At 42.2% G+C, this 16,231-nt stretch overlaps 2 protein-coding genes across 3 annotated transcripts in view; both read right to left on the reverse strand.

Moving 5' to 3' along the window:
* LOC109998153 (B-cadherin-like) overlaps positions 1–10,134 on the reverse strand; it is an 11,908-nt gene extending 1,774 nt beyond the window's left edge. Inside the window, exons 1-14 of the mRNA XM_020652903.3 lie at positions 9,989–10,134; positions 9,483–9,566; positions 9,254–9,403; positions 8,563–8,718; positions 8,330–8,471; positions 7,409–7,581; positions 7,185–7,313; positions 3,941–4,126; positions 3,599–3,843; positions 3,348–3,490; positions 3,019–3,243; positions 1,626–1,850; positions 1,411–1,541; positions 95–238 (exon numbers count right to left, since the gene is read on the reverse strand). Coding sequence (XP_020508559.2) covers positions 95–238; positions 1,411–1,541; positions 1,626–1,850; positions 3,019–3,243; positions 3,348–3,490; positions 3,599–3,843; positions 3,941–4,126; positions 7,185–7,313; positions 7,409–7,581; positions 8,330–8,471; positions 8,563–8,718; positions 9,254–9,403; positions 9,483–9,566; positions 9,989–10,042 — 2,187 coding nt within the window. The 5' untranslated portion in view covers positions 10,043–10,134. The remainder of the gene's footprint in view (positions 1–94; positions 239–1,410; positions 1,542–1,625; positions 1,851–3,018; positions 3,244–3,347; positions 3,491–3,598; positions 3,844–3,940; positions 4,127–7,184; positions 7,314–7,408; positions 7,582–8,329; positions 8,472–8,562; positions 8,719–9,253; positions 9,404–9,482; positions 9,567–9,988) is intronic.
* A 351-nt stretch (positions 10,135–10,485) lies between these two features.
* pdp2 (putative pyruvate dehydrogenase phosphatase isoenzyme 2) lies at positions 10,486–15,139 on the reverse strand. 2 transcript variants are annotated; one of them, XM_020652902.3, is made up of 9 exons: positions 15,055–15,139; positions 14,658–14,743; positions 13,504–13,722; positions 13,226–13,345; positions 12,841–13,127; positions 12,621–12,726; positions 12,303–12,539; positions 11,900–12,199; positions 10,486–11,495 (listed from the first exon to the last, which is right to left on the reverse strand). In XM_020652902.3, exons 2-9 carry the CDS (start codon positions 14,730–14,732, stop codon positions 11,220–11,222), a joined length of 1,620 nt encoding a protein of 539 aa, XP_020508558.2. In that variant the 5' UTR covers positions 14,733–14,743; positions 15,055–15,139; the 3' UTR covers positions 10,486–11,219. The 2 variants fall into 2 exon arrangements, with proteins under 2 accessions (XP_020508558.2, XP_029136826.1); XM_029280993.2 differs by having other exon boundaries at positions 15,037–15,057.
* Positions 15,140–16,231: the final 1,092 nt, after the last annotated feature.

Genomic DNA, 16,231 nt, shown 5'->3' on the forward strand with positions numbered 1-16,231 from the left:
GAGAGTTAAAAACACTCACTCACAAACATTGAATAAATATTACACCTAAACACAGCATTCAAAATTCCTATATATAAAACTAAGCATCGCTCACGTCCTCAATGAATTGGCCAATCTCTTCATTGGCTCGGGGTTGTAGGCGGTAGCATGGTCGGCTTTGGACAGTGGGGGAAACATCAGTACTGAAGACTTCAGGACGGTTATCAAGCCCTCTGTGGAGTAAGCTGAGGTCATACTCCTGACAACATATAGGGAGAAAACAGACCTTCAGTATATTCAACAAAATAACAGATACACTCCCTGAGTTACTACAATTCTACAATTCACTTAGCAGCCGCTTTTATTCAAAGCGACGTACATCAGAGAGTAAGTAGAACACAAGCAAGGATCTAGAAAAAAGGGAACAATGTCAGTAAGAGCAAACGATCAGCTTTGAGTCTGATTGGACACACAGGTGCTGACAGGCAAAGCACAACACTGAGGGCAGTTCTTGAGAGCTCTAATCAGTATAGAAACCATCTTATAAGTCGTCGTTATCAAACAAAAACCATCGTCACAACCATCATCATCATCAATAATATGGAGACCATCATCATTAAGTTAGTAGGTATTCATGAAAGAGCTGGGTCTTTAGCTTTTTCTTAAAGGTGCAGAGGGACTCTGCAGATCACATGGAGTTTGGAAGTTCATTCCACCACCGGGGGGCGACAGAGGAGAAGAGTCTAGTTAGAGACTTAGGACCCTGTTAGACCGATAAATATCAGAAGTTAGACCTATAAAATACCAGAAGTAATATCATGACATAAAAATAATGTAAACATGTGAAGAGTTTAAATACATATCAATGAGAGCCTCAACATTTGGTGTGATGTGCTTAAAAGCATTTGAAAGCAGAAATGCCATGCAAGCAATTGTATTCAAGGCACATTGTTGACCTTTTTTTTCTCTCAGGTTACATTAGGTTAACTGGTTCAAAGAAAAGTTGAATAAGTTGTGTGGTGAGGGGAAAACAACTCAAGGCCATTTCCACTTCCATGTTTGTAACTTTGTGGCTATTTGTCCAAAAACAAAAACAAATCAAAATAAACCTAATAAACTAATATCAAACATAATCAAATGACCACTGATGCACCATGGGGATGTGATGTACGCAGGCCCACAGTGTTACCCAAATACCTAACAAAAAATACTAATGCAGAAAATATAATGAAGAAAATATTACCCAAAATCTATTCTAAATAAAGAAAATGTGTAGAATAATTAAATACACCACCCAAATATTAGTAAACTAAATACCAAGACTAATTCTAACAACAATTAAATAGCTCCAACAAACTATTTCTATGATCAAATTTGAGAGAAGACATCTGACATGTGGATATTGTTCAGCAGCAGTCTTTTGTCACCTACCTGGTCATCTTCCCCTCCTCCCTCCTCGTTATAGAAGAAGATGTTGTCTCTGGGTAAATCCTCAAGAAGTGCCACACCCTTTTCAGACCTCCTCCTCCTTCTCAGCAACAACAGCAGCAGCAAGAGCAGCACTGTAGTCAATGAAATAATAAATCAGAGTAATTAAAGACAGAACCAAGCCAAAAATCTAGGGCATCAAGTGACGCTATACTTACACAAAAAAACAAAAATCGCTCCGAGAACTGTAGTTGCAAGAGAGGGAATACGCAAATGAGGTGCAGAGCGGGGGATGAAGCAGGTAGAGACTGCACCTTGACACTGACATATTTCTACCACTAGTGTGCTGTCTTGGTAGAGCATGCCAGCATCATAGATACGCATCAGCACGATGTAGTCCCCGGGTGACAGCTCTCTTTTGGGGGTCAGTGCAGCCATGTTGCCTGCAAGCACAGAAAAATGCAGAATCAGCACTTCAGCAGGGCTTGATCTTTTGGTTAAATACATGTGTAATGAATGGGGAGCTGGGTTATCTCTTGCACATCTAACTGCAGTTTAGATGCACAGACAGATGGGCGGGCCGCCCCCCTAATATAATGGTAGGGAAAACACTGAGATCTCAAGAAAACAACTGACATTTTGTTTAGTTATGACGTTATAGGAGCCAAAATCCTTGTTTTATTTGACTCTTGCAAGAACACTATGAATTTGTATTTGAGTATAATTCCGACACTGAACACTAGGTGGAGTCTTGACTTATGCTGTGAATAAAGCCAAGGCTCCAGGTAATTAGATTCAGGTGTGTGTTTGGAAGCATATAGTTTTTTGACCGTGTCGGGTTGACTTAGATGTAACAGTTTATGCTTCATGATGTGTTGGACAGAATGGGACATTTATGTTGCAATTAGTGAACCCCGATCATGAACTATAATAAACAGATTGAAGACTCTATTGGAAAAGAGTACCAGACATTTTGTTTGTTGCAACACCAGGTGCACACGTCCGGAAAAAGTTCCAAAATAAGATCAAATAAAATATATGAATACATGTAAGCAGTGGACTATAGGTTTAAAGGCTTTATATGCGATTTTTTGATCCAGCAGATGTCACCCTTGAACACCAGCATGAAACCAAAACAACTCGCGCTGCATTGTTGTGTTAGCATGCTAATGCTAGCGGTCTTTATTATGCTCGTATCTTCACACTGCATGTAAATTTACCCGAAATGACAATGATCTAGAAACGCAGTTAAGCAGTGAGTACAGTATGTTATTCTTCTTTTATCTAGTCCCTCAATTAAACAACTTTTATTCGCGAGGGGATGAGTCAGCTGGCCATCCCGGCGATGTAAACAAACTGAAGCTAGGACTCTGAAAACTCTGAAAACATCACAGACAGTGGGACTCGGGTGTTACACCCATTGTAGACAGTCATGACTCACAGAGTTATTTTCAGGATCAAGGATATACTTGATTTCTACATTTAAGTGTGAAAAATCGCATATCTATCGCCTTTAAGCTGCAAAAGGGCCTGATTCTTTTTCCATCAGGTTGCAAATTAAATAGGTCAGCTGTTCATGTTGTCTCCGGGGTTTTGTTCGAGCTCTCTCACTTGTGGAATTGGTGCTAACAGTCCAGTTGGTCCTGTGCTCTCCCTGAAGTTCGACAGTAAATGGTCCAGCGTGACCTGTACCGTCAAGGTCCACGATGTCGAGCAGGGCGGGTAAAGGGTCACTGTTGCAAAGACTGACCTTCCTCTGCCGGATCACAGGACGATGATCATTCACGTCGAATAGACTCACAACCAGAGTGCCTGTGCCTGTAGCTGGGACTGAGTCTACAAGGGGTGATGAAAGACAAATGAAGACACAGCAGCGTTATCACTCAGTCAGGTGTAAAGACTGACATAGAAGAAAGAAGAGACTAAAAGTACAGATTTACCATCGTCATAAGACAAAACTAAAATGGTGTATTTGCTGTCTTTGACACGGTTTGACTCTCTGTCCATTCTGCTTCTAACTGTGACTGATCCTGTGTCTTTATCCACACTCAGCCACCCTGCTGTGTCATTGTGTAGTTTATATCTGAAAGCAAGGACATTTTTAAGTTAAGTATTATAATGTATATAAAGCCTATATGTTAAATTCACAATATGGACTTGTGTGAAAATTGTATGTATGTGTCACTATTACCTAACTCTCTGTTTCCTGGCTGTGTCCGGGTCCTTGGCTCTGAGGTCAACCACCAAACTCTCTACATCCGCATCCTCTGAGATGCTCACTTGGATTTCTGCCGGACTGAAAACGGGAGGCTCATTCTTGTCCACGACTGTTATGGTGACCGTGGCTGTTGAAGTTAACTCCGAGCCAGAAAACGGCGCTTCATTTGTCACCGCCACCAGAAGGAAAAAGACAGGAATCCTCTCGAAATCCAGCTCCTTGTAAATGATGGAGAGAGTCAGGAAAGAGGAGTCAGAGCAACACAACAAATACTCATTATTATACTTACATTATTATATTGTTTTTTTTACTTACCTTGGCCGTTTTAAGTATTCCTTCCATTTTATTGGAGCCCGTGCTGATTTTGAAGTCCCCCCCCTCATTGCCCTTGATTATCGAGTATCGGGTGTTGGCATTTGGAGATCCTAACTCATCCTTGTCAGTGACCTTTATCCTTACTACCTCGACTCCGACCTCACTCTCAGGGACTGATGTGGATATCTGGGGAAAAAAGTAAGAAAACAATGCTGAACTCAGTCAAAAAAAAATTAAACATTCTTTTAACATTACCATGAAGTATTTTTGGGCAGTTCTATTTCATCCCTGCTGACCGCCAGAGACGGTGCTTAAAGCACTGAATATTCCCAGTTCGAGTATGTATACCAACAATGTCACTTGTGACCCCTGGATGACCCGAGAGAGGTTATATCTTCCGGTGTCATCCGGGGTTCTGTTCCTTTTTTCTTCTCGCATGCAGTTTGCATCTACTCCTAGAGCATTAGCCGAAGCTAATTGTATGGAACTTACTAAAAGGAAAAAAAAAACTTAATAACAGTCGCTGGTAGCCTTGGGACTGTGTCGGTCGGTGCAGCAAAGTTTTCGCCCTCCAAGGGCTGCGACGGCCATCCAACCCTCTTTGGGAACGGTTTGTTTGTTTGTACCTGACACTGGTAGGGTAGCCTCTCACTCCCCTCTACGGACATAAGGTACGTGTTTCGTTTTCTTAAAATTTCCTGGCAAATTAGTGGCTGTGTTTCGCCGAAGCTAATTAGCCAAAGTTTAAGTTTGTACCCTCCACTGGCTGCATCCCGCACAGAGGCCAGCCAGGGACTTTTGTGCCAGGGACTTTCGTGGCACTGCCCACTCGTCCTACAGGTCACCTCGAGCCCCGGATCCTATCCGCCGCCCCTCCAGGGCCTCTAGAGGCCGGGGGAACTGAGGTTACGGGGCCGGCTGTCGGGTACTTTTCCCACCAGCAGCTTGGATATCGAGCTGCACACGCTTCAGACCCCTGGGTGGTTACCACCTTAACCCACGGGTACAAGCTACAGTTCCGACAGCAGCCCCCTTCTTCCGGCCGGATCAAACACACAATCATCAGCGACCCGGCAAAAGCCCGAGTACTGGACCAGGAGTTATCCGCCCTCCCAGCCGAGGACGCAATCGAGGCCGTAGATCCTCTGTCGCACCACAGAGGCTTCTATTCAACATACTTCCTTGTCACAAAAAAGACCAGCGGATTCCATCCAGTGTTGGACTTGAGGAGACTCAACAGGTATATGAAAGTATTACCATTCCATATGATAACCACTGCGGAGGTTTTGCGAACTGTCGCCCTGGGGGACTGGTTTACATCCATAGACTTGAAGGACGCCTACTTTCATGTCCCCATTGCACCGCAACACAGGCAGTTCGTGCGTTTTGCATATTAAGGCCGCCACTGGCAGTTCAGGGTGCTTCCATTTGGGCTCTCCCTCTCTCCAAGAGTGTTCACCAGGTGCATGACAGCAGCCCTTGCACCTCTGCAGTCTCAGGGCATGAAGATTCTGCCGTATCTGGACGACTGGCTGATCTGTGCCCCATCCCAGGCTCAGGTGGTCCAGGACACAGCTTGCCTTCTCTCCCATGTTGCCCAGCTGGGCCTCAAGGTAAACCTGGAAAAAAGTTGTCTAAACCCCTCCCAGACCACGAAGAGAGATTGTCACCACAGATGCCTGCCCCTCAGGATGAGGTGCAGTGTGGCAGAACAGGACAGCTCAGGGACAGTGGTCGGGGCGAAACCGCACCGAACACATCAATGTACTAGAGCTGCAAGCGGTGCATCTCGCTCTCCAGCACTTCCTGCCGTATCTGAGGGGAAGGCATCTGCTCATACGGTTGGACAACATCTCGACTGTCTTCCATATCAACCATCAGGGCGGCACCAAGTCTGCACAGCTGCTGCAGGTATCCCAGGACCTCCTGACTTGGGAAGCCCCCCGTCTGGCCAGCCTGCGGGCAATGTATTTCCCGGGGAGTCGGAATCAGCTTGCCTATTTCCTCTCCCGTCACAAGCCTCCACCAGGGGAGTGGCGCCTCCACCCAGAGGTGGTGCACACAATCTGGGGCCTCTTCGGCCGAGCAGAGGTGGATCTCTTTGCCTCAGAGATGTCAACCCACTGCCCACTCTGGTTCTCCCTGACAGAGGCAACCAGCCCTCTGTGCCAGGATGCACTTGCTCATCCTGGGCCAGAGGGTCTTCTGTATACCTTTCCGCCGCTTCCTCTGATTTGGCCAACACTTCAGAGAGTGCTTCAAGAGGGTCACAGGATGTTACTGGTGGCCCCCTTCTGGCCAGTAAGGATATGGTTCTCTCTGCTTCACAGACTCTGACGCGGCACACCGTGGTGCCTCCCCGACAGCACAGACCTACTGTCTCAACTGGGGGGTCGGATCTGGCAGCCCAATCCTCAGCGCATCAAACTGTGGGTTTGGCCGCTGGAGGGCCCGAACCGCTGCTGAGCAGCTGCGTGGACCCTGTCAGGCAGACCATAATGAACACCAGAGCACCATCCACCTGTCTGCAGTAGGACAACAGGTGGAAGCTTTTCTCTGATTGGTGTGTCAGCCGAAGGGAAGACCCAGTCCTTTGCGCTGTGCCTACTGGCCTGGAGTTCCTGCAGTCCCTCCTGGAAGATGGCCAGTCTCCTTCTACCCTGAGAGTGTATGTGGCGGCAATATCATGTCGACATGCTAGAATCGACAATGGCACAGTAGGGAGTCACAATCTAGTGTCCCTCTTTCTTAGGGGGGCTCAGAGGTTGCATCCCCCAAGAGTTCCAAGAACTCCAACATGGGATCTACCTCTGGTGCTGGACGCCCTATGCCAGCCTCCCTTTGAGCCCTTGACAAGGGCAGAGCTGAAGTGGGTGTCATGTAAGACCGCATTCCTACTGGCCATTATTTCAGCTAAGCGCGTCAGTGAGTTACAAGCCCTGTCAATAAGCGTCTCATGCCTGAGGTGGAGTCCGGATGGTTCAGGCATCACTCTATGGCCGAAACACAGCATTTCTTCCGAAAGTGGTCCCTTCCTTGTGGTCCCACAAGAAGATTCTGTAGGAACGACACCGGAAGATATAACCTCTCTTGGGTCATGCAGGGGTCACAAGTGACATTGTTGGTATACATACTCAAACTGCGCATGCGCGAGGGGAATATTCAGTGCTTTAAGCACCGCCTCTGACAGTCATTCGGGATTCATAGAGCCGTAGTTACATTCGTAACTTTCGTTTTAACTCACAGATGTGACGGTGAACTCTGGAGCATTGTCGTTGCTGTCTGTGATGCTTATGATGACAGTGCAGGTGGATACTAACCCGTGTCCCTCCATGTCTGCAGCCTCGACGATCAGCTTGTACTGTGAGTGAGTCTAACAAAGGGCAGTGAGTCACAAGAGAAACAAAAAAAAATGACACAGTTTTGGAAAAAAGGGAAAGCAATGTTGTCATCCTTTGATCCCATTACCTCTCTGTCAAGTCCAAGAGCCTTCACACTGATCGCTCCGCTCACTGGGTTTATTGCAAACATGTCCTTTTCGGGCATTTGAGGCATCTGAGCCTTTATTCTGTATCTGATCATCGCATTGCTTGTCTGTGGGTCATCTTTATCCACTGCTGTTATCTTTGTGATGATGTCATCTAGTGAAAAAAAAACAGGTGATTATTGATTGCATTTTAGAAGTGCAGAGTGAAGTTTGTGAATTTTTCAATTCAGTAAATTCGACTAAATAAAATATGCTTTAAAGGCTTTATATGTGATTTTTCACACTTAAATATAATAGAAATCAAGTATATCCTCTGAAAATAACTCTGTGAGTCATGACTGTCTACAATGGGTGTAACACCCGAGTCCCACTGTCTGTGATGCTTTCCAAGTTTTCTGAGTCCTATCTTCAGTTTGTTTACATCGCCCGGACGGCCGGCCGACTCCTCCCCTCGTGTATAAAAGTTGTTTAATTGAGGGACTAGAGAAAAGAAGAATAACATACTGTACTCACTGCTTAACTGTGTTTCTAGATCACGCTCATTGCGGGGTAAATTTACATGCAGTGTGAAGATATGAGCATAGTTAAGATCGCTAGCATTAGCATGCTAACACAACAATGCAGCGCAAGTTGTTTTGGTTTCATGCTGGTGCTCAAAGGGCGACATCTGCTGGATAAAAAAAACCGCATATAAAGCCTTTAATGACATTATTAATTTCAAGAGACAATATGGCCAAAGTGTTATGTGATTATCAGATCAAATCAAATGAAAAAAACAAAACAGAAAATGTGTATTTATTTTCTGCATGTGTGTTTAAAAAGTATTTCAAAATGTTTAAGAATCATTGCGTGTTTATATACCATCGTGTGTCTAAAGTGTCTGTGTGTTATTTCTCTCTCACCGATCTCAGCGCTCTCGTTCACTCGGCCGTAGAAAGGGTTTTGTGTGAATTTTGGAGAGTTGTCATTCTGGTCGATGATGTTGATTATGAGCTCCATGGGCTCCTCAGCTTTAACACCCTCATTCAGTGCATGGGCCCACAGCTGTAACACATACCACACGTGACGTCATAATAATACAAGTTATCTAGAATAAGGACAAAAACAAAGTTCTTGATTTTTTTTTTTATCTCACACTGTAATTAGCTGTCTTCTCCCTGTCGAGCGGCTGAGTCACATACAGCACCCCAGATCTCCGATCAACAGTGAAAACCCCCTCAGGAGGCTGATCAGCACCAGGTCCACTGATCTTGTAGGTTATTGCAACTTTTTCATCATTGCTGGACTTGATCTGAAGCACAACGAAGAACATATTTCAGTGGAGGTTGTAGTTTAAAAAAAAAAAAAAAGACATAGTTCAACATGAATCTGTTTGTGTTTAGGCTATTTGTAGTTTTTTAGGTGTTTTGGTCTGCATCGTTTTTTATGCACTGACACTGATGAAGCACTGGTATTGAAAACAGCTGTTTCAATAAATCAGACTTTCAAATGCAAGAATAAGTGTGATACATGTTATTATTTGTTGAAAAATATACTGTGACAATTTACCCCGCATAGTGTGACAACATACCTCGTGATGGGGCAACTTGTCACAAATACACACTCTGTACTTGATCATGTAGAATTTATTATTTAAGTGACAAGTGAAAATCTGAAGATTATACATTTGTGCACAAGAAATTAATATTTAATTTGGTATAGAAATTGAGTGACTGTGATATACTTAGACCGAGAATTTTAGGTGAAAGCCAAAAGTGTGACAAGATACCCCGCTCTCCCCTATACAAGAATAAGTAGCCTATATTGTTGAATACTACCGCCCTTACCTTCACCATGTATTTGGGATATGGACCCCTGTCGTTCTCTGGGAAGTTGATTACTGGAATGACCCACTCCCTCTTTATTCTTGTCAGACTGATAGACCTGTGTCGAAACTCAACAGCAAGGAGCTGCTCTTGGCCCATTTCAGCTGGGTTCTATAAAACATATCAGGTCACATTACAATCTAATTGATAAACCATAAGTGTAAATTTACATCATGAGCATTACATTTACCTCTAGATTTTTGCTTTCATTATTTGAGCAAATGATTCTGTTGCTGCATGGTGCAATTCGTGCTGCAGCCAGAAAGGCCAAACACTGAGGGGGAAAAAAAAGAGGACGGCAAACATGTGTCGTATTTGTGAATAACAGTTAAATAAAAGCCATCCTTCCAAATGCTCAGTTATTCTTTTTCTTTTCAGACAAGATTACACAATAAGAGCCGACTTGAAACAAAAGAATTTCGACAACAAATCTTGTAAGAAACAAAAGCTACAAGGTAAGGCAAGGCATGTCCAAAAAATAACAAAAAACCCTTAAACAGAAGGTAAAACATCATCAGACACATAAAACATATTAGTAAAAGTTTAAACAATATGTTATATAAAAATGTATTAAAGCTATTCTAATAAAAGGAAGCTGTAAACAGATTATGATGTGGTAGGAGTGTGTCGTTTTCCTGACAGAGGTTGTATGAACAAGCTTTAAATCATTTACTAATTACTTTTTCAATATCTCACCTGTATTTGGCACAGAATAGAGAACTCCCTTGAAATCCTGCTGCTCCCCATCATGTCCTGTAGTATAGAAAGCCTCAGATCTTAAATCCACAATCTCTGGAAACATCCACAAACTGGATCTTCTGCTTCGTCCCCCAATGGCAGCCTTCCAGGTAAATGACATTTAAAAAAGAGCATCCTGATTCAGTGCGGCGGGGGGGGGGGGGGGGGGGGGGGGGGGCGCTGTGCTCCACTCTGCCCCTATTGATGCTAACGGAGCAGTTGTTTGATTTTATCTCTGAAGGGTTTGTAAAAATAAACAAAGTGGGTGTCTAGAGGTGACCTCCAGCAATGTCAGGGCATGCAGGTGTGTTTATACAGCGAGGCTCTATACAATCACCTTTTCAAATGATGACATCACTTTTACATGTAATCATAATCCAATTCTTCATTTAATGTCATATTGTCTGTAAAATTTAAAAAAAGGAAAACACTTACAGCATGTATTAAATTCTAGATGTAGGGTTGGTTGGATTCTGTTTGCAGGGAAATCAGACCATTAGAGATGAACTTTCTTGCAGGAAAGCATGCATGTGTTTACAAAACACTCCAGGATCAGATTGGCTCCCACGACACTCAGCAGCTAACGTTCTAGCAACGTTTATTTTGAAAACGTTGTTTCCCACACAGCTTTGGATGTTTTTTTACCAAAATGTAAATGACAGTTATGTTCCTTCGTTTTGTTTTCATTCACTTTTTATTGACAACGGCTCTGACGTCAAAAACGAAACAATAGATAGATTATGTTATCTGTAACATCTGCATCTTTTTCACAGTGAGCGGAGTGTCAGTACAACACATAACAAACACATGGGGGACACAACAATTACACAGACTGTACTTCACAGTTTAAACAAAGGTCAAGTAAACAAGACAGAAATCTCACAGACTGATTGTCTAAAAGCAAACTGTGCAAGGGAAAAAAAAGGCATAAAAGTAGTTGCAGGCAAGGAACGATGTAAGTGTCTGCATTATACATTGGGCTTCTTTTCAACATTTCTTTTAGTAACATGCAACTCAAGATGTCTGTAAAAACAGTCCTTCATTAAAACAGTACAGGACGAAAAGCCTTTCTCCAGAAAATATGTGTTTTGACCTGATAGATGCTTTTATTATAAATATAGAACATATTATGAGTTGATAGATTTGTAATCTTTGCATATAAAACACTGGAAATTTCTTTGTTTCAATTTCAGTCGTGTTGGGGTCTGGCCAGGTTAGAGTTCAGATACACCACAGTGGCTGTGATATCGTCCCTGTACATGCGAGCCAGGTCCTCTGGCAGAGCGAGCATAGAGGCTAGTCTCTCGTGGCACAGCTCTCCGTACTCCCCTGTGCCGAGAGCGCGCCTGATGAGGTGCGTGGCGGCATTGGTGTCCGGAGCCGGGGATGCGCGGGCCCTGCGCTTAAGCAGGAGTTCATGCATCTGACCCAATTTCAGCTGCCTCTCTGATGGAGAAACTGGAGCCTGAAAGAATAAAGAACAGAAGGACTTTAAATTGATAAGGATAAGAAGACAGAAATTGGGAAAAGGGCTTTTGGGTACTCTGCACCCTCAGCCTGGAATCTGTTGCAGAATGACTTAAAGCTCAAGGAGCTCTATGACTCATAGATGGTTCTGTTTCAATCCAAAATGTTGTGTTTTATAAACTGTACTGTGTCTCTCTTTGTATTTTCGTCTGTAACTTTGTGTTCTTGCTGCTGTCTGTCTCAGCCAGGTCTCCCTTGAAAAAGAGGTTTTTAATCTCAATGGGAACAACCTGGTTCAATAAAGGTTAAATAAAATAAAAGAAAAACGAGTGGTTATTACATACGAGCTGTGTGCTGTGGTTCAGGAGAATTATACTTGTCACAGTGACTCCAAACACACACCTGGAGGTGAATCCCACTGAGGTGCTCTCCAACGAGTCGTACAGCCTCCTCGCTCGACAGTTCATCCCACAGGCCGTCAGTGCCGAGGATCAGAAAGCGGTCCTTGGGCCTCAGCTTGTGATAGGTTATGTCGGGTGCCACGTCCAAATAGGGCGGCGTTAAGTAGTTAGGTGGAGTGTACTGGTACAGATTGAGAGAGTCCAGGTCCACTCTGGACTCCAGGCCGGCTAAAACGCTCTGCTGCAACTCGTGGCTCCACTTGAATCGCACGTCACCAAAAGCACGCAGCGGCATCAGAACCTGACAGCAAGAGAGAAAAAAAAAAAGAAGAAGCTTAGAAACCGTCCTAACAAATTCAGCAGTGAAATAATTGTACAGTGCCTGCGCAGTGGAGAACTCTCACCCCAAGAAGTCTGTCATCTGTGATCACTGTGTCCTTCTCTGAGGACGGGTGCAGGGCCTTGATCCGATCCACCTCAGCCTTATTTTGGGAGTTGTGGTCCTGGGAAAGGGGTAAGGCGCTCCACGAACCATCCTCCTCCTGCACCCCCAGTACTACTCTGCAGTCACCGGTGTTTGCAACGTGGATCCCCTCTGTGCCGATATGAGCCACAGAGGCAGTGCAACCAGCAAATGCAACCTGAGCAGATAATGATGCCTTTGTTTCAATATTGTGTGTTGAACTTGAAAAGAGAAACAAAGAAAATGCATAAAGTTTTACCTGAATGGCTGTGCTTTTCATCAGGTCATTGGAAAGAGGGACTTGGGCCTCTAAGGAGATGTCCCCATCGAGCCGTTTGAAGGCATGATCCAGAGCGTCAGGAAGACTATAAAAACAGGAGGTGATGGAAGGGTGTTAAAAGAAAAACCAATCACATGCAGGTTTTTATTGTCTATTTATTTAGATAATTATGTATGTGTACATGTAACTCAAATCTGACCTCATGCCTTCACCATGATCCTCACTGTCCAGTAACTCTTGCCAGAACACTCTGAGGTGGTCGATGTAAAGCGATGCAGATTCCCGATAGTTGAAGTCCGAGTGGTGTTTGTACCACTGCAAAATGGGAGGAACGGGTCTGCCGTGCTCCACACATCTCTCGAGCTCCTCCAGGCTCTGCTTGGGCATCATGGCGACTGCCGCGTAGTAAAGCAGCCGCTCACTGACGGCCTGCGCACACGCCCAGCCCCCGTGGCCGTCAAACACTCCAAAGAGCATGCCCTTTGACTGGAGAAGATAAGATAGGAATTATAATTTGATTTGAAAAAGAAGCGGGCGAAAAGTTGAGAAATACTTGTTGTATAGGTAGAGGGGAAAAATGATACCTGTAAACAGGTGGCTGCACTGCGACGGTCCTCATTCGGGGTGTTAGCAGCCAGCTGGTTGCTCTCAAACTTTCTCACAGTACTGAGTCCCCTGCCATCAAACTCTGGAACACTTACAGCCTGAGACACATACACACAGATCTTCACAATGATGCAATAGTGATATATTTCTCTACAAAATAAACAATCTTGAGTTTAGATTTAAGTATTTCTGATGCTGAAACCTAAGTCCACTCAGAAAAATATTGTGTTTCCACTTCCAACATGTCATCCATTACCTGCTCATTCAACCGCAGTATACTGTTGATCTGGACCTGGTTAAGATGGAAGTCCAGATCCTGCCGAGTTGAGAGGCGTCGCCCACTTAAAGACCCATTTCCCAAAGAGTCCTCTAACCTGGAGCCCAACTGGTCTGCTCTGAACGCACCCCGGGATGAGAAGTATCGATTGTGGGTTGATCGAGGCTGAGAAGAGGGGGATGCTTCCAAGTGGGTATACTGAACAAACATAGGATAGGATAGGATAATACTTTATTGATCCTCAGAGGGGAAATTTGGGCGTTACAGCAGCACAGACAAGAAAGCTCAAAATACACATCAAACAGAACAGATAAAATAAATAAAAATAAAAACAGGGGGTATATACAAGTACAAAACGAATGATGAAGTTAACTGGGGGAATTGAGAATTGAGACAGTATTCGCAGAGAATGACAAGATAAAGTGACGAGTGATGATTAAAGTGACTTGGAATGATAAATAGCAGCACGTCATGTAAACAGCAGAGAAGAGAGGAATAATGAAATGTTATATAATATAGACTAGTATAATAATATAATAAAATATATAGAATGTACAGAATATATATATTGACGCTAAATAATAATAATAATAATAATAATAATAATACAATGTTAGTAATGATAATAATAATAATAATAATAATAATAATACAATGTTAGTAATGATAATAATAATAATAATAATAATAATAATAATAATAATACAATGTTAGTAATGATAATAATAATAATAATAATAATAATAATAATAATACAATGTTAGTAATGATAATAATAATACAATGTTAGTAATGATAATAATAATAATACAATGTTAGTAATGATAATAATAATAATAATAATAATAATAATACTACAATGTTAGTAATAATAATAATAATAATAATAATAATAATAATACAATGTTAGTAATGATAATAATAATAATAATAATACAATGTTAGTAATGATAATAATAATAATAATAATACAATGTTAGTAATGATAATAATGAAGCAGGTCATGTGGGTAGTATATACCAGTCAGCATTAGAGTATGTTGTAATAAACTGTAAATAACACTGCTTATAAATATAAAATATAAAATAAAAAACATAAAAAGCGGCTGCACAGAAGTCGATGACGTCACAGACCTGTGACGGTGGGAGTGGCCGCGCGCAGCTGGAAGCTCTTTGGAGGAGGATGCTGACACACACACGTCCAGACATCTCTGCAGGTCCTGAAAGAAAGACTCTTAAAATGAGTGGAAGTGACAAGCAAAGTCTGAGCAACATGTTTCTTGTGTTTTCAAAAGAGTTTAAAATAAGCAAACTGGCAACAAAGTAAACTTTACATCGTAGTTAGCTTGCTAAGTTATCGTTAGCTTACTAGCTTCATTTAATGTCAACGTGTTTGTCCCAAATCGCCAACGAAAACCTAAAACGTTGATTTGCAAAACTCCTATACAGATATACTGACTGTAATGTACTCTTACGGTGTGTAGAACAAACTATTTTTGAGTCAAATACGCACAGAGTCTGTGGCACATACCCAGAAATGAACCGATAAACAAACCCGGCGTCTGGTCTCTACGTCTCTACGTGTGTCGCCGGCGTAATACGTCACAGTGGTGTTCTGACGATTTTCGCTTCCTTGACGAAAAATGCTTCCCCAGCGGGGTTCCTTGCATTATAGCCTATTTTTGGGATAAAAAAAAACATGTGTAATTGCACGTAGCGGGGATACCAATTTCACATTATATCATATTAAATTGTTGTATTTATTTAAGGATTGTAGGTATAGCGATTTGTATATATGTCGCTGACGTAATACGTCACAGTGGTGTTCTAACGAAAAATGCTTCCTTGACGAAAAATGCTTCCTGGCCGGTTTTCCTTGCATTATAGCCTATTTTTTTGATTAAAAAAAAAAACATGTGTAATTGCACGTAGCGGGGATACCAATGTTATATTATATCATATTAAATTGTTGTTTTTATTTAAGGATCGTAGGTATAGTTTGTTTGTACATAGTGAGTAAGTGAAATCCACTTTCATTCTTCCATGCTTTCATGTCATCCTCCCACAACAGAATCATGCGCATCATGCATTGCGCAGGAAATATCGGCACTACATTGATGCCCCACTGTGCGTTGCTCTCAGGGCACTGTTTGTAAAAAGCCAAATGTTTGGAAACGCGAAAGGACCACTTTTCAACTCGTGTCATGCGATGTTCACCCAAAAAACTGTTTATCTTAAAATCCTGCGTTTTTCTGTGCTCTAAGATTGTTGATTTAAATGCATTTCTTCATGTCCAAAGTCTCTTTACATTTATTGTTGATTTTTTTTTAATTGCATTGTTATACACTTCAGAAATTTATTCAAAGATTATTTCCTTTATCAAAAGAAGTCACAAAGGACTTATTTTTCTTTAAAAAAAAAAAAAAGAAATAAACTCGATTAACAGGGAATTACTTTTTAGTTTTCATTTCTTCACTTCTTCATGTGTGTTGAATTTGATATATTACAATAAGTATTCAGTTTAGATTACATGTGGACAGCAGACTAAATTAAACTAACTTCATATGGATTTTATGCACATTTCTAATATACAACCTGATGAAAAAATCAACCAGCCATGTCTCGTAAAGTGTTTTACTGTTCATTTGTCAGACATTTTTTGTAGAATAATATTTGTTTAAGACTATATTGTATTGCTGACATCACAA

This window comes from Labrus bergylta, chromosome 7, assembly GCF_963930695.1.
Source record: "Labrus bergylta chromosome 7, fLabBer1.1, whole genome shotgun sequence".
NCBI classification, from domain to species: Eukaryota; Metazoa; Chordata; class Actinopteri; order Labriformes; family Labridae; genus Labrus; species Labrus bergylta.

Bases quoted from the DNA above. Each gene is read 5' to 3' on its own strand.
- pdp2 (XM_020652902.3), bottom strand. From the start codon at position 14,732: ATGTCTGGACGTGTGTGTGTCAGCATCCTCCTCCAAAGAGCTTCCAGC. The intron at 13,346-13,503 runs GTAATGGATGAC...TATGTGTCTCAG, and splicing joins TACTGCGGTTGAATGAGCAG to GCTGTAAGTGTTCCAGAGTT. The intron at 12,200-12,302 runs GTGAGAGTTCTC...TCTTGCTGTCAG, and splicing joins CAGATGACAGACTTCTTGGG to GTTCTGATGCCGCTGCGTGC.